Source organism: Equus przewalskii, chromosome 4, assembly GCF_037783145.1.
Source record: "Equus przewalskii isolate Varuska chromosome 4, EquPr2, whole genome shotgun sequence".
Lineage (NCBI taxonomy): Eukaryota > Metazoa > Chordata > Mammalia > Perissodactyla > Equidae > Equus > Equus przewalskii.
In genome coordinates, this window is record NC_091834.1 from 4,677,757 (window position 1) to 4,700,729 (window position 22,973).

At 38.7% G+C, this 22,973-nt stretch overlaps 1 protein-coding gene across 17 annotated transcripts in view; it reads right to left on the reverse strand.

Moving 5' to 3' along the window:
• The window catches only part of ORC5 (origin recognition complex subunit 5), a 125,908-nt gene that overhangs the window by 65,637 nt on the left and 37,298 nt on the right, over window positions 1–22,973 (reverse strand). For 9 of the 17 annotated variants that reach the window (XR_011539393.1, XR_011539392.1, XR_011539394.1 and 6 more), the window contains exons 10-12: window positions 21,760–21,872; window positions 20,824–20,871; window positions 14,235–14,345 (exon numbers count right to left, since the gene is read on the reverse strand). Coding sequence is in view for 12 of the 17 variants with exons in the window: in XM_008526787.2 (XP_008525009.1) it covers window positions 14,235–14,345; window positions 20,824–20,871; window positions 21,760–21,872 (272 nt within the window). In the remaining 5 variants the exon portion in view is untranslated. Of the gene's footprint in view, window positions 1–2,493; window positions 2,611–14,234; window positions 14,346–20,823; window positions 20,872–21,759; window positions 21,873–22,973 lie in introns of all 17 variants that reach the window. The other 8 variants (XR_011539390.1, XR_011539391.1, XM_008526783.2 and 5 more) reach the window with 1 other exon arrangement.

Genomic DNA, 22,973 nt, shown 5'->3' on the forward strand with positions numbered 1-22,973 from the left:
AAGCACACCTTTAAAGCATGGCTGAAGAAGTTCTTCAGAGAAAAAGGAAATGATAGAAGAAGGAACCTTGAGCATCAAAAAGGGAGAAAGAACAACAGAAAGAGTGGAAAAATGAATAAAATAGACTATCTCCTCATGAGTTTTCTAAACCATATTTGATTAAAAACTAACACCATTTGATCCTCAAGACAATGGTATTCAAAAAGTGGAAGCAAGGTTACCATACTTCACTGGAAGAGTAAAACATCGACACCACTTATAAAACTAAACCTGCAATTACCACATTGCCCAGCAACTGCACCACTGGACATTCACCCCAGAGAACGGCCTGTTCACACCAAAACCTGTACATGAATCTTCGCAGTAGCTTTATCTGTAACAGCCAAAAAAGGGAAAGAGCCCAGATGTCCTTCAGTCAGTGAATGGTTAAACAAACTGTGGCACATCCATATTACGGAATACTACTCAGCAATAAAAAAGAATGAACTATTGACACATGCAACAATTTGGATGAATCTCCAAGGAATTAACTATGCTGAGTGAAAAAAGCCAATCTCAAAGTTACATACTGCATAATTCTGTTTATACAAATCCTTAGAACGCCAAAATGTTAGAGGTGGAGACTAGTGGTTGCCAGGGGCTGGGGGAGTGGGTGGGAGGGAGCTGGGTGTGGTTATAAGAGGAGGGGTCCTTGTGATAATGGAGCTGGTCTGTATCTTGACTTTGGTGGTGAATAAATAAATCTACACTAGATAAAATTTCACATAACCAAATATGCACAGACATACACAAAAATGAATACATGTGAAAGTGGGAAATTTGATTAAGATCAATGGAGTGCATCAATGTCGATCTCCTGGTTGTGATACGGTACTAGTTTTGCAACTGGAAACTGGGTAAAGGGTACACAGGAAGAAAGAGTCCTTATTACTTCTCACAACTGCACGTGAATCTATAATTACCTCAAAAAAAGGTTTAATTAAAAAATAAACAGACTGACGAAATACACAAAATATAGAGGGCTTTGAGAAAGAACTTATAAACTGCCAGAATAAATTGTCCCTCAAAATACTTAAGGACCTATAGAGCAGGTACTTAAGTCTACTCGTAGAAATGAAAATACTTTTTCTACCCTTATTACAGGGATTTTAAAGAAATTACCTGATAAAACACTGTTCAAAGTGGGTAAATTTGAGAATGTTAATTATTTCAATATTGATAGGCCACTGAAGTGAGGCTATACAGGTTTTAAAAAGTTTATAGATTGTGGATTTTCCTGCTGAAAGCCAGATAATTAGTTGTGGCTTGTGGTTCAGCTGCGAGGATTTGCAGCTGCTGATTTCACGCTGCGAGCCCATCGAGGGCTCACAAAGTTGCTCCACACCTGTGGCCAGTACAACTTATGACCCCCTCCAGCGCACAGGAGGATTACAGCAAAACTGCTATCACATAAATCCCAACCCGAGGGCTCTCCACGTTCCCAAATTCCACCTCTTACTTCTAGGTTTAAAAACAGTGAAAGTTTTGTTTTGTGTGGGGGCTATAAAAACCAACTGCACTTCCAACTTATTAAAAGCTGACATGTTTCCATGTAAAAATTACTACAAAATAAAATTCTGAGCTAGCCCACCAGGACTGGAAAACTTGGAGATCAATGCCTCACTTTACGCACGAGAAAACCCACATCATAAAGGATGACGGGCATTATCAGAGCCCCGGCAGTCACCCCACACAAACTACTACGTTGGGGCACTTTAGCAGATGTTCCCAATTATTTAATACAAAAGTCCAAACGAAAAAGAGCACAGCAAATGTACCATGCTAGAGATCGACTAGAAACATTTTAGAGTTGTAACAACAAATTTTAAATTAAAGACAATCTTAAGAATATTTAACATTTTAAAAATGTTTAGCCAAAATGATGCCTCATTTTTGGATACTGACGAATAGGAGAAGGTGGTTTGCCAAGACTATCACTGCTGCAATAAGGAGCCCAGTCGGTGCTTTTATCTCTTCTACTGCGCTTCAAAATTCCTGAGGAGGACACACATGTAACCCGGTATGCACGCCTTCCCACAGGATCTAGTAGAGCATGGGGACAAAACCTGACAGGGGAAAAAAGAGCTTTGGGATCTAGTTAACATCAGTGACCACGGGTAATTAGTGGTATAGGAACTGGAGCTTGTTATTGAGTCCAGGCTCTATAGACGAGATCTAGACATTGACAGATCTGTAACTACCACTGTACTAGGCACTTCAGTTTCTTCAGTCCTCACAACGACCCAGCCACGAGTTAGGTTCCACAAATAACCCTTATTTTCCAGATAAGGAAACAACTTCAGAGAGCTTAGGAAATCTTCAAGGTCACTGAGCTAAGAGTGGTAAGAGCAACACTGGATTTGAACCCCATCTGAATCCAAAGCCCACATTGCTTACACTACCCCAAAAGGGGGCTGCAGAATACAGAGAAGAGATCACTGGACTGAGACAGACCAAGGGAAGCTCCAAGAAGGCAGTGGGAAGGAAAGTACGACGACAACTCAGAAAGCATTCCGCACTGCAAGGGGCACCGTGAGGACGCTGGAGGTCAGAAACCCAGCAGCGGAGGCACTGCAGAAAGAACAGAGAGAAACACTTCAATGCGACTGCAGCAAAAAGAATCAAGAAGTTATCTCAACAGGCAAACGGCCTGCCCCAGGGCCACAGGGTAACAGCCTGGAGAAGGAACCGTCAAGAATCCCGCGAACAAAAGGACCAGGTGTGAGCGGTGTGACGCCACCAAAGTAAACTTAACGTGGAATTTATTAACCTAATGACATGTTAGCTTTTTATAAATCAGACTGCATATTATATTAGACATAAAATCACTATTTTTAAGGTTTTTGAAAAGATAACTTAAGGTGGGGGGAAAAGCACGATTTCTTAAAATCTGAAATTATTAGACAACATTGAAAATGGTATCTCAAAGTAAAATTTCTTACACATTTGTGGATTAAAGATCATTTACAAAAAAATTCACGACCATAAATCACACAAAATATATAATAAATTAAAAGTTAGGGTAAACAATACAATTTTAAAAAGCAAAGGTAATGAAAAGATCTTTCCTAAAATATTGAAATCATTTTCAGAAAAGAAATATTTTAAGTAAGTAAATTTAAATTTCTGTGGGGAAATTATTACTCCCCTTCTTGGTTTCTATTACTTATGAAGACATATTTTTTTGCCAATAATTTTCAGATTTTTTGGAAGTATATACTGTTTTCTACAGCTGCTTTTCTTATCTCTTGTGTCAAGTTCAAATTCAAACAAATGAAATTCAATTGAATAAAAAAGTAGTCTAGGGGACGAATTTTCTTTTTCAAAGTGAGGATTTAGATTCTGTGCTAGGAAATACACAATAAAGTTGTTTTTTTAAAAAAGCTGTACTAAAAGTCAGCCACTTTAATTTTTACTCATACGTTTCCATTGATCCTTTTCTTCAAAATAATAATTCTGGTTTTAGTCCTTGGTTTAAAAATAAACAGAACTGCTAAAAATCTAAAGCATCTTGCTATCAAAGAGAACAATATTTCCCTAGCTTTCATGTATTAGCAGCATATTGACACTAATTAAAGGATTTTATTTTACTTTAGCTTAAAATAATCAAACTACCTAATTCAAAAGCCAAAGTATATATTTTTTTCCCTCTGATTAGCTCCTGTGTCATCACTGAGGCATTCACAAAGAAAAATAAAAAATGCAAACCTACTTATACATACATAGAACCTTTTAAAATTTACCTCTTTAGTGGGGCCATACACTATTTGCTTAGTTAATCTTTGCTCTGTGTACTGTTAGGGTCTTTGTTCTCATCCACGTAGGGGATGAGCGGATCACTTATGTCCTAACAATGGGAGCTCATGTACCACAGGGAGGATTTTTTTTTCTTAATCTGAGAGGCAGTCACTAACAAGCTTCAGCTGGAAGTGCTTGATGTTAAAACAGTGTGAACCTGTTCCTAGGCTAATAAACTAGGTTCTTTCTGCCAACAAAAGGAAATCAATTTACAACTGTAATTAATTTTTAACACGCTCATTATTTTTATACTTTCATAGGTTGGTATATATGTCAATTGATTTGTGAAACACCCTATGCTGCTTGTCCTGCAAGAGCTTTACAACCTGAAACATATTAAATTATTTAAATAAAGAACTTAACGTGTGATACGTCGGTGTATGAGGGCCACACAACCCAACAAGCCCCACATTTGATCTGATTTCAGGCGACGTGATAATTCACGAGCATGTGGCACTGACCAAGAGACTTCAACCATCATTTCTACAGACACAAGGTAGTGGTGATGCACGCAGCAATGGAAGAGAGAGGCAAACGCTGTCAAAGGTGTGCATCTTAAAATCATCGCCATGAATTTATATTTCCAAAAAAAGGGCAGGTAGTGGATTGCTAGTCTTCAACTATTCTCAGATAAACAAAAAGTGGCAAGTGTTTATACACAGAGGAACTAAGCGTCTCTAATATCTCGAACTTTTTAGCAGACAAATGACTGCGCGTTTTTTGTATCCAGGAAGACCTTAACTGCACACCTGGGAGAATGGGGAGTCATTCACTCATTGGGTGAACCCCACATTCAAGGCACTGTGCAAGAGAGACAAAAACGAAGACAAGGTCTATGCCCTCAAGGTATTCAAGGCAGCGGGGGAGACAAACATATAATAAAATGATAATGGCACAACATGACTGCTATGCCAGTGGTACATATAAATGCAATTCCCTGATTTTAGAGAAGGAAATGACTAATTAGGGAGGGAGGCAAAAAGCTGGGTTTACTGAGAAATGGCATTTGAGGGCGGTGGGCCACGAGGTATAAAAGAGAGCTCAGCAGTGGTAGGGGGACAGCACAGGAAACAGTACCACAGGAAAAACCGGAGTGCTTCCAGGGAGGAAACAGCTTCTCATCAACGGGGTCCAGGGTGAACGAAGGAAGGGACAGAAAATGGAGCTGGTCTGTGAGGGGCCTTTTAAGAAATGCTACGGAATGCAATGCAGACTTGGTTCTGCAAACGATGTAACTCACTAAACAAGTGTAAGCAGGAAAATAAGACCATGTTTATTTTTTAAGATTTATGCTGACGACGGCATGGAGGGTGAACTCAGAAGTGGTAAAGGAAGGCCACTTAGGATGCTGGGCAATGGTCTAAGAAATAACAAAGCTATGGACTGACAACAGTGGCAGCAGGGGTGGGAAGAAAGGAATAAGTTCAAGAGACTCTCGTATTTAGAGAGAAAAACAGACTGGACTTGTTGACCAACTAAATGGAATAAAAACAAAAGAGAGGGTTCAGAGAATATTTCTCCATGTAACTAAAAACTAGAAACTGTCTATTATCTGTCTTTGTTTTCCTAGCACCTAACACTGCGCATGCCACGAAGTATGTGCTTAGTAAAGGATGAATGAATGAATGATGAGTTCTGAAATCCAGGTAAGGCAGAAATAGCACAGGAAAAGGTTTAGGAAATAGCTTGGTTTTGGATATATCAGTGCGTGATGGAGACGGCACATTCAGGTATGACTGATCAGCTGGCAATCTGTGCCCAGAGCTGGAGGATAAGGGCAAAAATACAGAATTCAAAAGTCATCGATGTATGCATAGCATTTGAAGCCAGGGGAGTAGATAAGACAGTTCTGGGTAAACCTGTTCCCTTTCTTATTCCTAACTCTGGACGCATGATTACTTCCTATTAAGAATTCAACTCTCTCCCACCATTCAGAGTGCCCAAGGTGAGGGGGCAGTGAGGTTCTAGAGGCAACTTGGGACTGAAGACGCTAAGTTCTCATCCAGGGGAAAGGACAGGACTTTTCTGTCACACCAGCTAATGAAATGTCTACGTACAGGCAGGTGAGGCCAATCTCCTCCAAAGGACTCCAATTAGTTGTTGGCTGATAAAGACAATCTCTCATTGGAAACCCCCTTAAGCATCAACACTTCTTCTTTTTTTTTTTTTTGGAGGAAGATTAGCCCTGAGCTAACTACTGCCAATCCTCCTCTTTTTGCTGAGGAAGACTGGCCCTGAGCTAACATCCGTGCCCATCTTCCTCTACTTTATATGTGGGACGCCTACCACAGCATGGCGTGCCAAGTGGTGCCATGTCCGCACCCGGGATCCAAATCAGTGAACCCCGGGCCACTGAAGCAGAACGTGCGAACTTAACCGCTGCGTCACGGGGCCGGCCCCTCATCAACATTGCTTTTAACCATCTTTGCATAGAGTATTTTAAAGGGTAGCACACATTTCCATACTGTAAACTTTTCCTAATCATTTACTTCCTAACCTGTTCTTCTTAAAACTCCTGTTCTCGTTAAGGCAGCCTAGTCCCACAGGTCCACCTAAGGTCTGCATTTACCACACAGTCACTCTATTAACAGCACAGATTTTCTTCACCGGGCATGTGCAAGCACAGATCCATACAAACTTTATTTGTGTGCTTTCAGCACAAAACGTGCCAAATCAAATCAAATTTATTGCTGTTGAATATATTTCCCCCAAAAATGTAAATGAAGGGTATATATTTGGTATATTTATTAGAAGCAAGGCTAGGCTCTGAGAAAGGTAGTTATAAAATATTGTCTACAAAAATAAGGCGGCAACGTATTCTTTTACTCAAAACTTGAAAGCATAATTTATGCAGTTTTTTTATCCCTTAGGCAGTATTTTACACATCATCCTTGAGCAATGGTTCCATTTTTCCAGAGTTCAGTAAAAATGCCTACTGCTGGGCTGATACGTCCACAAAGGCAAAGTGGTTACACCGAAGAAATTTAAAACCAGATGTAGGGAAGAGAGGAGAAGAGGAGGGGTGAACAACATTCTTTTACAAATGGAAACAAGGAAGACAACCTTTCACCCCTGGGCAAGAGAGTGACATATACCACGCTTTTTATTCTCCTCGGCCATGATTAGTAACAGTATTCCCTGGAACAACAGCGCAGGTGGTGAAAACCACAGATCAGCTTCACTCTTTTCAAATGTGAAGCATCCTAAAACAGTTTTTAAAAAATCTCCTGAACGAGGCACGCGCTGCAGGGCAGTCTGATGGCAGAACAGTCATACGCCTCCCCCCAGGGCAGCAGAAGAGCTGAGAACCTAATTTACGGCACCAGCGGGCACCGAGCGGCATGGCACTAAGACTCTCCCCGGAGAGGGCAGGGCCCGCCCGGGTCACACAGCACCCTGCCAACCTATTCATCAGAGAGCAGGCAGCAAGTAAGGCTCCTTTACCATCTTTGGGACGGAATGCCTCACTGTCTCAGTTGTGGTTTAAAAAAAAATTAAGGTTATTAGAAAATGTTAGCATTCAAGATGTCTTCTGTGATTTACATAATTTACCTTACCAGCACCAAGTACGCCAGTTGTATGTCACAGAGACACCGGAACGCGGGCACAAGTCAAATGAAGCAGAGAGAAGCTACAAAGGAGCTTTTCACATTTTCTAACACTCTAGTACTCAGGGAATTTGTTTTTAGGAAAACTGTCCCTTTTCGTTCACCAGCTTCAATATCTATATAAATAATCCTCATACCCGAATCACTTAATATAAATATCTTATTTTAGGAAGTTATACTTTAGGTTTAAAAGGTTCAAATTCTCCCCTAATCCATATTTGCATTGGACAGTACTCCACCAACTATGATTTCTGAGGTTGTGACTAGCATTCAATAAAATTACTGTTTTTAAGAAATATAAATCAAACAACCACAATATTATGCAATATGCAAACTAATTTTTTAAGGTAAAGAGGTTTTATAAGTCTATAAAATTATTATATTTGGTTAAAGTGCTTTGGTTAGAAATCCATAAAAGTAGTTTAAAATAGTATATATAGAAGAATGACACAATAACTTTTAATCATAAAGTATTTGAAATACAGTCATGCAACATTTTTAAGAAAAGTCACTTAGTTTACAATAGGCCACGCAGAATACACTATTTATTTGTCCACAACTTAACAAGTTCCAAGTCTTAACTGAGACTGTTCCATATCAATGTCATAACGAAATTTAATCAGGTTATTAAATTTACTAAAATGTCCATAACTAAACTAAATTTAGTCATGACATAGGTATCAAACAATCACGCTCCACAGCGCTAAGTTCAAGGCATGTCAGGAGGAAGCACCCAACAAACAGCTTTGTTATTTTGCCTGGAAGAAGACACTTAAATACCTACATTACCAAATATCAGGGACTACTGAAGTGAAAAACCCTGTTTTTACATAGTCACTTTAAGTATTAGTTTCCACATTTAAGTATATAAGTAGTAAATACTTGGTAGTGGTGCCTTCAGCATGTCTGTCCTCCCAGTAAAAACACACACATGCACCATTAACTCCACTCCAGGACCAGCTCGAATCTGGCACCCGCCCCAAGCACAGGTGACGGGCAGTGGAAGCCACAGACTGGCCATAAGGTCTGAGGGCAGCAACTGCATTTGCTCGACTTCTGCATTCTCTTTATCCGACACAGTGCCTAGAACACAGCAGGCCCCAAATAAATATCTGTTAAATGAAATTTTAAGCAAAGAAAGAAAAATTTAATTCCAATCAATACTGACTTTGAATTGGAAGCTTGAATTAGATTCAAATACTTTTATTCTTAAGCATTTGTTAATATGAATAAAATCCCTTCTTCACATTAGAAAACTGAAAATTATATAAATTTTCTATACATCTACCTCTAGTTGAAGAAAAATGCCAAAACTCTGTTGTTGGTTGAACAAAATGTTAGCTGCCCTGACAGCTGAGCAAAAATATCTTCCTGCAGCAATGATAAATTAGAGACAAAGCATCTGCTTCAAAAAACTCTCAGATAAAATAACTAAATTATTCTGCTTTCTGACCGATGATAAATTCATTTGGAAAATATACAAATGATTAGTTTAAACATATCCTGTATAGCTCATAAACCAACAACTAAATGAGTAGAAAGCTAAGGTTACCTAAACGCTACTAGTTAATGCAACTCTTGTGGAAAAAGACCAAGCTGATTCATGAGAACAAATCTAAGTCCGAATATATTCCAGTATATAGTATCATCATGTGCTCAAAAGCTGAGAAAACAGAAATGAAAATGGCTATTTTTGAAAAAATATATTTGTATGTTACTCTTTACTCCCAAATGCTCTTTATTTATACGCTTATAAATGAAAATAAATTTACAAGGACATTCTAATTTAAATTGTTTTCTTATTAAATTATGCACAACTAAATATGAAACCATTCAGAAATTAGGTATTAATTACTGAAAAAATGCAACTCGTCAATATGGCACATAGAACTATTTTTTAAAAGAACTATGCTCCTTATCTTTTAGCTCTTTCTTGATATTAATTCTGAGTACATTGTTTCTTATAATTACTAAGAAAATAACTATATTATTTTAAACCTTCTAAATTTAGAATTACAGTGAACTATCTTCAAAAATAATTTTTCAAAATGCTAACTTATAAGATCAATGATAATAGGTGATATAAATGCATATGTGTAACTGAATATTAATTTTTAAAGATAATTTTCCTTTCAAAAGTCACTTTAGAAACCTGTCCCAATAATTTTAGAAATAATCTCTTCAGCAATTTTGTCCTCTGGGAAAAGTTAAAGCAACATGGCTTAACATTTTAAAGTGGGTGACACAGCTGACAATCTTAAACAACTGGACTCCTACTGCCTTCCCACAACTAGGAGAGGATGGAGGGGACGGGCAAGGACAAGGAGAAGACAGAGAAACACCAACGACGAGATCGTTCAAGGCTCTGTAGACAGATTGGCATTTTCTTCAAGACAAAAAAAAGATGAAATGAAAAAGGATAAGCTGGTTTTAATAGACTTCTGAACAAAAGACAATTCAACAGTATTTCTTTTAAAGATAAATGGTGTTCAAAAGCATAACTGATTAAATTTTGAAGATAATATCTATGAACTTTACCATTTCTTGCATATCAATGGTTTAGTTTATTCATTCTCTCCATGCTGAGAGGAGAAGAGAATGAAAACACCAGAATTACTGCTTAGTCATTCATAAAGTTCAGGTCACATTTATTTTGTTTCAATGAAATTTTTTAAATGACCCATGATTGTGACTGCAAAGTTATACTAAAATTGGATAAGGATAAAATTATCTTAAAAATCTAAGAAAAACTTAAAAGCCATATTTCAGTTCAATAAATCTAAGCATAACCTAATGTAAAATGTTAAAGGTGTTATTATTCTTTTTAATTTTTTATGAGACTAAAAAGTTAATAAGAATTTTATCTAAAATTTAATAAAGAATAACAAAATTCAGGAGAATACCAAATACAATATATTACTATTACTCATACTATTATGAATTTATTAGTCTCAATTGGAATTTTAATAACTTTAAAGATTCCTTAAGCTACTAATTTTTTCTTTTTGCTTTTTGCTGAGGAAGATTGGCCCTAAGCTAAGCTCTGTTGCCAATCTTCTTCTTCTTTTTTTCTTTTCCTCCCCAAAGCTCCAGTACATAGTTGTATATCCTAGTTGTAGGTCATTCTAGTTCTTCTACGTGAGAAGACGCCACAGTATGGCTTGATGAGCAGCGCATGGGTCCACCAAAGCTGAGCATGCGAACTTAACCACTTGGCCATGGGGCCGGTCCCCTTAAGCTACTATTTTTACAACTTTACTATAGAACAGATTTAAATAGACTTAAATGAATGTGATGGAAATAAACTTTTGCTTCAAGAGAATTCTGAATGTATATACCACATTAGATCGATTTATATGTGAAAAATTACAGAGAATTAGGTAACTGGTAAATCAAGCTATAAAAATAACACATTACTATAAAATAAATCCTAAAACAGTTGCATGTAGACTAAATGAATAGAAAAATAATACATTATCATCTCACATGGACATATTACAACCAATAAAAAGCAATTTCGTTCCAGGTGGAAAATACTTATGCAACACAATTCCTCACCAATTTTATTTACATTTTCATGAAAGTGTACACAGGCGTGCACACTCACACACATATCATTACGTATCTTCAGGCAATTTTATTTGTATTCAAATAAACCAACGTGTTAAACTAACAAACAGCTTTCTCTAAATACCAAAGACAACACTAACAAGGAAAAGCTGTTTTCCTAGTTCATTTTAAAGCTGGAATGCAACGATACTGCCATCTAGTGTTCATATCAAATTAGCACTTTCAATACAAAGGTCATATTTTTGTTTTGCACTTAAAAAACTGAGTGTGCACAGGTTAAATACAAATTGTCATTCCTATTGGTAAGAGTATAGTTTCGATGGATGAAGAAAAGGGGAAAAATAGAAAAAGTCACTGGGAGGTAATGGGAAGAAAAAACATACAAGGCACGTGGGAGAAACATCGTTCTTTCAGGTGCGATTTCTGCCACATTTTGTTCTTAAACATTGTATATACATTACTGATTTTCTTGGATACTTTACTGACCTAGCAAACAGAAAGATCCATTCTTTAGGGCTGGATGCATCTCCCTTTGTACCCCCCATCCTTTGTATCCCAAATGGGAATCAATGATTTCACATCAAATGAACATAAATTCATTTACAGCAATGTTTTAAATATACAAAATTTATCATTTTGATTATTGCTCATGAGAAGAGATAAATAAAAAGACTGAGGTTGTTAAGGTTGACAAGAATTTAACTTCATTAAGAAATAAAGAGGGGCCAGCCCATGGTGTAGTGGTTGAGTTCATGTGCTCCACTTTGGCAGCCCAGGGTTTGTGGGTTTGGATCCTGGGCGTGGACCTCCACACTGCTCATCAAGCCATGCTGTGGCGGCATCCCACACACAAAACAGAGGAAGACTGGAACAGATGTTAGCTCAGGGACAATCTTCCTCAAGCAAAAATAGAAAGAAAGAAAGAGGAAGATTGGCAATGGAGGTTAGCTTGGGCCAATCTTCCTCACCAAAAAAAAAAAAAAGAAAGAAAAGAGGCTACATTTTGGGCCAAATTGTTTCTTAATCACATTATAGATATTGTTGAAGGCATAAAGACTGGTGTCACTGTTCGTTCATCTATCATCAGAGCAGCTGGTAGATCCCTAAATCAGCAGCCTCTCGTTGTTCTTGGTCTATTCCTATAAACCCAGACTCCCTGCTGGGGAATGCTCCACCAACGTAAGCCAGGAGACGTAGGAACCAAGAGCAAGGTGTCAGGGGTGGTGGTGGCAGTACTCCCACCACATCACAACTCCAACGACTGCCGCCACTGCACCCTAACCTCAACTTTCAACTAAGCCGGGGTGACAGTTCACAACTGTATCTTGCTTTCTCCTGGTCCCAGACCTTTGGTCATATTATCATCCCTTCCTAAATCTCTAACCTAACTAAATTCTGTCCACTGGAAATAAGATCTCAGCTAATTTGACCTATTATTTTCCCTTTTTTATTTACCCATTTTCTCACTTTTGTATAAGGGAAATGCGTGCTATGTAAATCAGAAATATTCAAAGGAAAAGACTCCCACTCTTTCTCCACAGCCCGGCCCACTTTCCACGTCCCCTGTGACGCCTCCTCTCCTCCTGCCCACCCAGAGGTCGCCTCTGCTCTACACTTCCCAGCAGCACTCTCTGGCGTTCCTTTACAGCCTCACCATATTACGTCCATGTATATGTTTTATCTCCCAGAATAAATCAGAAGCCCTCTCAAAGAAAAAAAAGACATCTATGACCCTTTGTGTTGTCGCCCACAAAAGTAACTCCGGGGCACCTGAGAAGTCCAATCACGTGTGACGCAAACGCTGTGTGCTCTGTGCAGAAGCACCGTCTGCTTCACTGCCCCAGGCTTTACTCTCCAGACTCACTCGTGTCACACGAGAAAGTCACTTAACCTCTCTGAGGCTCCTTCCTTCCAAGAGAGACCCTAACACCTGCTGTCTACTTCACAGTTACTGCCACAGCAAAAGCAAAACAGAAAGCACATGCATTATACGGAGACAGCTATTAACAAAACATATAGTTCGATTAAAAACTACTTTAATTTCAGGACAATACATTTAAAAAATATATATATGGAAAAAACACCCCCGTACTACAAATTAAAACTGAATTAGATTTTTAAAATTATCAGCATTAAGGCTACCAATCTACCTATCCATCCAGCCAGTTATTTATATAACCTAACGAGTGACTAGACCAGCTTTCTTCCAGAACACAATGAATAGGTACAATTTTCTATAAATGCTGACTTTATACAAATCATCTAACTTCAACGTTGAGAACACTGAGAGCACAGCTAGTTTGGTTCTCAAAGACTTCTTTAAATGAAGAGTTAAGTTACCACCACACATTAGATTACAAAGTCATCCATTCAGGGACCAAATTCATTTGCAGTGAATTAAAATGAAAATGCTATCACTTAAATATTTCTCAACCTAAAAACATACACATAAAACAAAACGCTCATTGCAACATCTGTGGTGACTTTGCTTTTCAAGAAATACTAGTGACATTATTTGCTTTTTCTTCTATCCCTTCATACCATGTGCTGAGTATTGTTTTTATGGACCATTTAAGAAACCTACTGTGACTACATTTTTAATAAATAGGTTTTTCTTAAAATGTCAACTAAAAAAAAGAACCTTAACTACTTTATTAAGGAAAAGTCATGTTTCCTATTTTTATGCTACTGCTGCCATCTAGTGAAAATTTTGAGAACTTAATCATTCTGGAAAATAGAGGGTATGCTTTTTAAAAAATCAAAGTATACACACCAAAGTATTTAAACCTGCAAAGTATACATACAAGGAAAAAGGATGTTATAGATTACTTTCTTACAAATAATTTAAAAAAAATTTTTTCATTAAATTATATTTCACTATTGTAATTCATCAATTCAATCATGAAGCCACTTTTTAATTTAACCTGTGAAATAACTGATTTAATTTAAAAATTCCTTTATTGAAAAACAAAAAATAATCCAGAAACATCAGGTTGTTTTTGTCATGAAATTATAGCTGTAAATATATTCAAATTCAGTGACTCTCGAAGATTCTATACCTGGAATTTCAATTCCTTACCAAGAACATTTTTATTATAATAGTTAAAATAGTAATATGTGCTGACCAAAAATCTAAACGCCTGGAACTCTAGGAACCATACTGTCTGAGGAATGCCACAAAGACAAAGGTGATATATAATCACCCAGCATTAAGTTTACCTGGGAAAAGATATTTGCTGTCGCAGCAACTCTGCTGTCCACGATACTATATAATATTGCTAATAATCTGTCCAGCGGAAATGGTTTTGGTCCAAGGAGATGATTGCTTGTCTGCAAGAAAAAAGAAGATAGATTTTCTTCTCATAGCTGAACACTCACTTCCTGTATGACAAACTCCCAATAACAATATATCTACACTGTACACAGTTCCCCAAAGATGCCAAGACATCTAACTTGCGGTCTCTACGTTAAAACTTGAACTGATATGATCACGATTTATCTTTTAACACTTTCTTCAAGATGTTCTGACCTGGCATTAACAAATATTAATTAAAGAAAAGAACTCACAAGTCACCAGCCTAGTCCTGAACACCACCCATTTCGCTGTTGTAACAGGATGACTTAGCCAAGTCATTTGCCAAGACGGTGCACAGCCCAAAGCAGGGTGCAGGTCCTAACTCCGTTACCAGAACTCACTCCTCACTGGTCACCATTCCTCTTTGTGCCCCTGCCTGGAAAATGTATTGTTCAACCTTAATCATTCTAAAAAGATCCGTTATAGCAAAAACTAGCTTAGAAAACTCGGAGAACGTTTTATCATTTGTGAATAAGCTGTCAGCCTGAAACAATACAAAATTTATTTAAAAAATTAAAAAATTGTAAAATTTCCATAGCTATATGAAGTCACACAGTACAATTACTTGCCATTAGAAAACTGCAGTGCTCCAAGTCCATTCTACTAGATAATTTTAGTAGCAAAGTACGATTTTAAGGACTCTATAATAGCAAAGGCAAATAAAATGGGAAACTATTTCTTAAAATGAGTGAATGTAAAGAAAAACACCTACTCAGAGTTACAAAATGAAGTATTTACTTCAGCTACTTATGTCTAAAAGATAGTTTAGAAATCATTTTCCAGGTCTTAAATTTTATTTGCTTTTGTCATTAAACACTTTACACATTTAGAAAAGTATAGAGTTTAATGTAATAAATATCAGTGTACCCACCACCCAATTTTATCAAGCCCAACATTATGCAGTATGTGCAGACACAAAACATTAGACCACATTACAGGTAAGTGGAGGCTCCCCGCACCCCTCTCACATTCCACTCCCCCTTTTCCTCCCTTGAGGGAACTGCCACCCAGAATTTGGTGTTTTTTCATGAAAAGGTTTTTTATTTTATTTTTTGGTGAGGAAGATTGGCCCTGAGCAAACATCTGCTGCCAGTCTTCCTCTTTTCGCTTGAGGAGGACTGTCGCTGAGCTAACATCTATGCCAATCTTCGTCCATGTTATGTGGGATGCCACTAGTAAAAACTAGCTTAGAAAAACTCAGAGGATGTTTTATAATTTGTGAATAAGCTGTGGCCTGATGAATAGTGCTGGGTCTGCACCCGGGATCCAAACCTGCAAACCCTGGGCCGCTGAAGCAGAGCAAGCAAACCCAACCACTACACCACCGGGCCAGCCCCTCATGATAGGTTTTCTACTAATACTACATATGTATCCATAAGCAATAAACAGCATTGTCTGCACGATCTAAAATCTCATACAAATAACATCATCTTGGACATATCACTCTACCAAATTGCTCTTCTCCTTCAACAGGTTTCTGAAATTCATCCAGATTGATACATGTAGCTCCCACCCATTTTTAAATACAGAACTCCATTTCATGACAAACCACTATCTGCTTTTAAAAATTCATGACCAATGATACTTTGAAGGCCAATCCCGTACACTTCTTCTCGGGCACGTGTGTGAGTTCCTCTCAGTGGGATGCGAAGCCAAAGTACAAGGCAGGGACAATGCCAAGTGTCTGCCAACACTGTTTCTTCTCGGGCGCACAGGAAGACCACATTTCTCAGTCTCCCCAGCGGGCACCTGGAGGCCATACGACCGAGTTCCAGCCGTGGACCATGGATGAAGTGATGTGAGCTACTTCCAAGCCCGACCTTTCAAACCACTGGGTTCTTTAGTCATCTTTCCCTTTAGTGGCAACTTTGGAGGCCACCATGTTTCACTCGACATCATTACAAGATGACGGAAGGCCACTCAACCCACATTCCATTGTGTCGTGAGCGATATAATAAGCCTTTGGTGTGTAAAGCCACAGAGGGTTGGGGGTTTGTTTTATGCTATAGCACAGCCCAGCGTGTCCTGACCAATCAAAGCACATACACATATGCATTGACTTCATTAGATAGCGCCAAAATGCAGAACACACAGGCTCCTACTCCTCCACATCATCACCCACAGCGAGAATCATCAGAGATTTCAGTTCTGCCAACCCGAGAACGTGAAATGATATCTCACTCACTGTTGTTTAAAGCTGCATTTCTCTCATTAGTGAACGAGGCTGATAATCATGTCACATTTGTTAGACACTGAAGCTCCTTTGCATATCATTTAGCCATTAATCTATTGGATTTTTGCCTTTTCTTACTGGTTTGTATGAGTCACTAAAAATTACAGACACTCATCATTTGTCAGTTGTACGAGTTCAAGAACAGCAATCAAGATCACGGTAGCTTTGGAGTCAGAAAGTCCTGGAAGTAGACACTGGTTCTACCATATTAACTATGCAACCTTGGGCAAGTTACTGAATTTCTCTTTAATACTCAGTTTCCTCATCTAGAAAGTGAGGATAACGATAGTCACCCACATTCATCAGGTCACTGTGAAAATTAAATAAGATGATAAACAGAACTTAACAGGGCTTGGCTTGCAGATGCCCAGCAGCTTGTACTGTCATCATCATGATACACTTGTTTATGCGTTTTTTCTTTTCTAGATAAATGCCTTGAAAACAGGAAATGTTTTATTTACCTTCTTATCCCTAGCACTTGGGATGGTTAGTTAAATAAATGAATGGATGAACAGATAGCGAATGAATGAAATGTTATTAGAGGGAAGAAAGAAAAAAAATAAAGGTAAATGTTAAGATATCTAAATGGAGTTGGTGTCCCTGTCCTCATTAACAGTGAGAAGTGACTTGACGTTAGGAAAATTACGTACATTCCTGAAGTGTTGGGAATAACGTGGGAGGCAATTCAGGTTGAGAGTCCCATTGTGAAAGTTGCTGATTCTTTTCTGATTTTCACTTTTGTTTTTATTGAAAGTGTTCTAGTGGCATGGAGGGCATACGCTATTTACCTTCTTCACTGACCTGGCCTCGTGTGCTACAGATGCAAACTGTTCTCACCTAGAAACGACGGCAAAGTCTGGGAAATCCCTCACTAGATTCACTGGAGCTCATCAGAGAGAGCGAAGGCCTGAGAGAACGGAGAAAGAATCGAAAAAGGGAGCCAAACAAAATACATTTTTGAGGAGATGAAAGAGAATCACAACTGATCTCAAGTTAAATCAAGAAAAATAGAGACAGGAACAGAAACCTAAGAGTTATGGGTATCTAGACCAGAAAAACTAAAACAAACATTTAAAAGAAGTTTCCTGTGGGAAATGGGACTATGGGTGAGGAGGAAAAAGACTGTTGCTTTCCCACATACACTAATTGGCAGGTAATCTCCAACCCCACACATGCATTAGCTTAAGTAAAAAGTAAAATCTCAAAAAATCAGTGTCGGGGCCGGCCCAGTGGGCATAGCAGTTAAGTTTGTGCACTCCCCTTCGGCAGCCCAGGGTTCACTGGTTCGGATCCCGGGCGCAGACCTACACACCGCTCATCAAGCCATGCTGTGGCAGGCGTCCCACATACAAAGTAGAGGAAGATGAGCACAGATGTTAGCTCAGGGCCAGTCTTCCTCAGCAAAAAGAGGAGGATTGGCAGCAGATGTTAGCTCAGGGCTAATCTTCCTCAAAAAAAAAACAAAAAATCAGTGTCAATTGAGGATACACAGAGAAAAAATTATACACTTGAAGACATATAACAGATTTAAAACAACTGTTATGATAATTATTTGTGGGGTCTGCTTCTCAATGTTTGATTCCCTGATCAAATTGAGAGCTTCATGAGGGCAGAGACCACAGCTATTTTGTTCTCCACTACACCCATGGCATCTAGCAGAGGGCTTGGCATAAGGTAAACATTCAGTCAAGATTTCAGGAAGAGAGGGAACAAAAACATAAAAAAACAAGTAAGTGTTCACAGGGGGCCTTCAGTTAAGCTCAGATTTTAAAACGATATGAACCGAAGAAAAAAGAGACTACTACAAAAGTCAAATCTGTGAGGACAACGTCAGAGGAACTAGAGTTCATCCAGACTTGAGACATCTTCGTGACGTCTGCTCACGCGGTTCCCTCCGTCAAGACTGCCCTTCTCCTAGACTCGGACAAACCCACTCACTCCACAAGGACCGTCTAAAGTGCCAGCTCGTTCACAGTTTCACCCATCAGCACTCACGCATCTCCCTCCTCAAAATTCTTCAATGACTTTCTCTGTCTAAAGAGTAACACCTAAAATTCTTAGCTTTATGTTCCTTCTTTAACTTTCTTCATCCATTCATTCAATGAATTCATCTGTTCAAAAAACACCCACGAAATACCACCAAGTGCTGAGGTACAGAGGTGAAAAGATGGGCTTCCTTCCCTTAAGGAACTGGTGAGTTAGACAATTTGGCCTCAAGTGACTTCTCTCTGAAACTCCCCATATACTCCAGTCAACTATATTTCATTATTTCTTTTATATACCCTACAATTCCTCACCTCTGCTTCTTAGCATACCTCATTTCCTCAACTGGGACATCCTCCTCTCCCATCTCTGCATGCCCAACCCTTACCACTCCTGAGTGCCCACTGAGATGCAAGCCCTACCACAAATCATCCCCTGACCACCCCAGCGAGGAGTACTCTCTCCCATTTATCCTTTAGGACCCAAAGCAGCCACACATATAGAAATAGGGTACACAATCGATGGCCTGCCTATGGTGGAGAGCCTAATCAGAGACGTCCCAGTGGAGGGGCATACTAAAAAACCTTCCCATGCCAAGCAAATGGACTTGGTAAGGAAAATTCCCTGCTAAACTCTGGCTCTGTGTGAAGGGAGGAAAAAGCCTTCGCTGAGAATTTTAACTAGAAGCTGGGGCTAATGCTAACGCAGGGGCATAATCCACAATATCTTAGTGGTATGGAAACCCCCAGGCTGAGAACTGAATTTCAAATGGTCCCAGGTTACTGGTGTTCCTAAGTGCCCACACAGAAGTAAACGTAAAAGCTTTCTAAAGGAACACCCTCAGGCCTCAAAAACTCCAGAGACTAAGTTCAGCCAACAATCAAAAATAACAAAATGTTCAGGAAACAAGGCATCATGTGCATGAGTCAGCAAAAACAGAAATGTGGGATTAGCCTGACAAGGACTTCTGATACTGGGATATAAGGTGCAGAATATAAAATAGGTTTTTTTATGTTAAAGAGAAATATGACTAGGAAAAATATTAAAGTGACCAGACAGACCTGAAATGAACCAGCAAAACTTCTAAAGATTACTGAAATTACAAAGTTGATACAAAGAGCAGAACAGATAAAGCTGAAGAGAAAACTGGAACACAGAACTGAAGAAATCACCAGAACACAGCACACAAAGGGAACGAAGAATGTGAAAGACTCTGAGACAGGGTGGAGAAGGTCTGTCATACGTCTGATCAGTGTCTCAGGAGGACGAACTGGAAAGGCCAACAACCGAGAATTTGCCAGACGTGAATACAGGCATCATTATTCAAATTCAGGAAGCAAAACTAATCCCAAGTAAAAGGAAACTCAATCCCAGATACACCCCAGTGATACTGTACAAACACCAAAGGGAAAGAAGAGAACCTGAAAGCAGCCACAGGAAACACAGACAGAAGAACAGACCAACGGGCAGATTTCCCAGGAGCCACAATAAAGCCAGAAGACAGTAAAGAACGTCTTCAAAGTCCTGAGAACACTCTCAATTTAGAAGTTTAGCCAGTGCAAAACCGTTTTTAGGAAGGAGAGCGAGAAACAAACCACGGCTTCTAGAGCGCAAAGTCGACGGGTCAAACGTCTCCCTCTTCTGAGAAGCAGGGCGGTTCAGACGTACAAGCGGACAGGTGATTCAACAGCCTAAACGCTCGTCTCCCCAACTTCAGCCTCGCCCACAGCCCTCCCTTCCAAGGTACTTAGAGCCTCTAACCCCTAAGCTTGTCCAGACTCCTCAGCTCACATCAGCTTGCTTCGGGGGTTAGGTTTCAGCCTTCCCTGTCTGCTTGGGCACCTGCCTAGCCACTATGCAAGTCCAAAATTTGCAGGTCTCTCATCTGCCTAGTCCTTAACAGTTTACCTTTTTAATTTCTCCAATGTCATTTTTGTGGGTGTTTCAAAGGGGAAAAGAGGAAAATCACCTGTGTTTAATTAAAAAATTCCAGGGTGATCTTTTTCATCTATTAATTCACTAAAAAAAAAACTGTGTCAACTCACTTTCATCTCTATTACCAGCTCACTGCAACTGAATTCTATCACTGCATTCAAAATAACAAATACAACCACGACATTATAATGACACCATATCAATACAAATAACTACCTATATACAAATGACTAATTATGCATTTATCCACTGCCTGTAGTATCCTAAATTCGTAAGCTTTTCCCATTAGAAAATGTAAATACCTTTTCATGTTTCTTCAGAAAGTTGGTTTTCTTGATTTTCCCATGATGCTGCAATTAAGGAAAATAATTTAAGATTAAAAAAAGATAGTATTCCACAAAAACAGAAAACATTATTTGTCTAAATATAGCACACACAATACTAACTTATTTTAGTATTATATTTTAGGCTGATTTGATTTAGATTTTGATTGTATACAAGATTACTTTTGCATGTAAAGAAAGAGGTTTTAAAATAAAATAGTGGTACTTCCTAAAAGAACTTGTTACGTGATTTATGACAGCATATTTATTTCTATGCAAACAAAATTTCCAAAAATAAATAGGTTTTTATTCATCCCTTAAGGCAGGCTGTCAATTCACAAAGAAAACACTGAGAGCATTTAGTTAAGCACTTGAGATCAGCAGTGGGGAAAAAAACCAGATGTAGTCCTTGCCCTTATGAAACTAAAGACCAGTGGGATAGGGAGGCAAAAAAAAAAAAAAGTTTATTATAAATACTTTTAAGAATAAATCAAATTTCGTATTTTTTTCCCAAAAAGAAAACAATTCTAAAATGGGATTTCTCCCGCTGACGTACATGCAAAGAGGCTCCTGAATGTTCTGGATAATAATGTATGAAGTACATGACACCACAGTGTGCGCTTTAGAACAATAAAGGCATTACCATCCTTAAATTATTTCCATCTCTCATACCTTATTTACGTATTTTTTAAACCTAGAATTGTTACTTAAGGTACACGTGAACTCTTCTGTGAAACTACCCATGTCTCCCTGTCAGGCTGCGATCTTAATTTACAGCCGTTAGAGAATGAGTCCTAAATACATATTTAGCCATCTCTTATTCTAATCTCTGCCTCTTAGAAATTTAGAGATGTTGAGAAATTTCAAAATATTCCTGGGATCTTCAAAAATGAAGCGAAAAGAAGCAATAAGTACCTTAAGGAAGAACCTCTTGTCAGTTCTTGCTGGATTGTATGAAGCGAGGTACGCAGCAATCAGAATAAACTTAGAGTAATACGGAAGCTCCACGTGAGTATATGCCGAGAGACCTATGCAACAACATGCTTTTATGAAGGCATTTAGTAGCCTACCATTAGATTTTCAGTATCTTTTATCTTTTCTCACTTGTCTTTACACTTCTATACAGTGCTCTCTAGTCAAAGTGACCTGCTCCCTGAGCTTCAAGTGTCATGATAATGATGGCAGCGGCGAACGTTATTATTAATGAGAAGCTCTGCTTGCTCTACTGTTTTTGTTTGGCTCCTCCTATCCTGAGGTCTAAATCCTACCCACCCTGCCCCTCAATGCCACACCCTCCGTTAACCCTTCCCCAGCGTGCCCCTACCAAACCAAAATAGAGAAGTCGGTCTACCATGAATTCCGACTTTGTGTATTTTACTTATGGCTCATCTAACTTAGATCTTACGTTAACAGTTAATTATACATAAATATTTCTTAGAAAGCTATAGTGTTTGCTGAAGGAGTCATATCTAATCTATTTTTTGCATCCCCACAGTACCTTGCACAAAGGAAATAATTCAATAAATGGATCAATGAAACAAGAGAGGCAGTCAAGCAGCGTGCATTCTTACCAGAAGGGGAGAAGGAACCTGGTAATTGCTGAACATCTAGTATGTGTAAGACACTGTGCTGGCCTCACTTAAGCATCTCCGAATCTTTGCAGTAACTTAAATCTAGAAATTCTCCCCATTTTAGATCAAGACTCTGAATTGGGCTCCAGGTCACACAGTTAGGGAGTAGTGCAGACCAATTATTAAAGTTTTTCTAACTCCAGCATCTACTTCTTTCCATTCTAACACGGAACTAAACATCACTTGTATAGCATCTCAAGCACTTAGAAACCAAGAGACAAAAAAAATCTCAACACCACTTCATTTCATACCACTTTCCCAACCACCAGCCACTGATCTATTTTCAAACTAAGAATATTTTAGATACTCACTTATTTTTTTAAAAAAGTAAATGTAGTTCTATTGGGGTAAATCCAAAATAATAATTTCTTTAAAGCAAACAAAAGGGGCCAGGCCAGTGGCGTAGTGGTTAAGTTCACACACTCCGATTCAGCGGCCCGGGATTTGTGGGTTCAGATCCTGGGCACGGACCTACACACCGCTCAACAAGCCATGCCA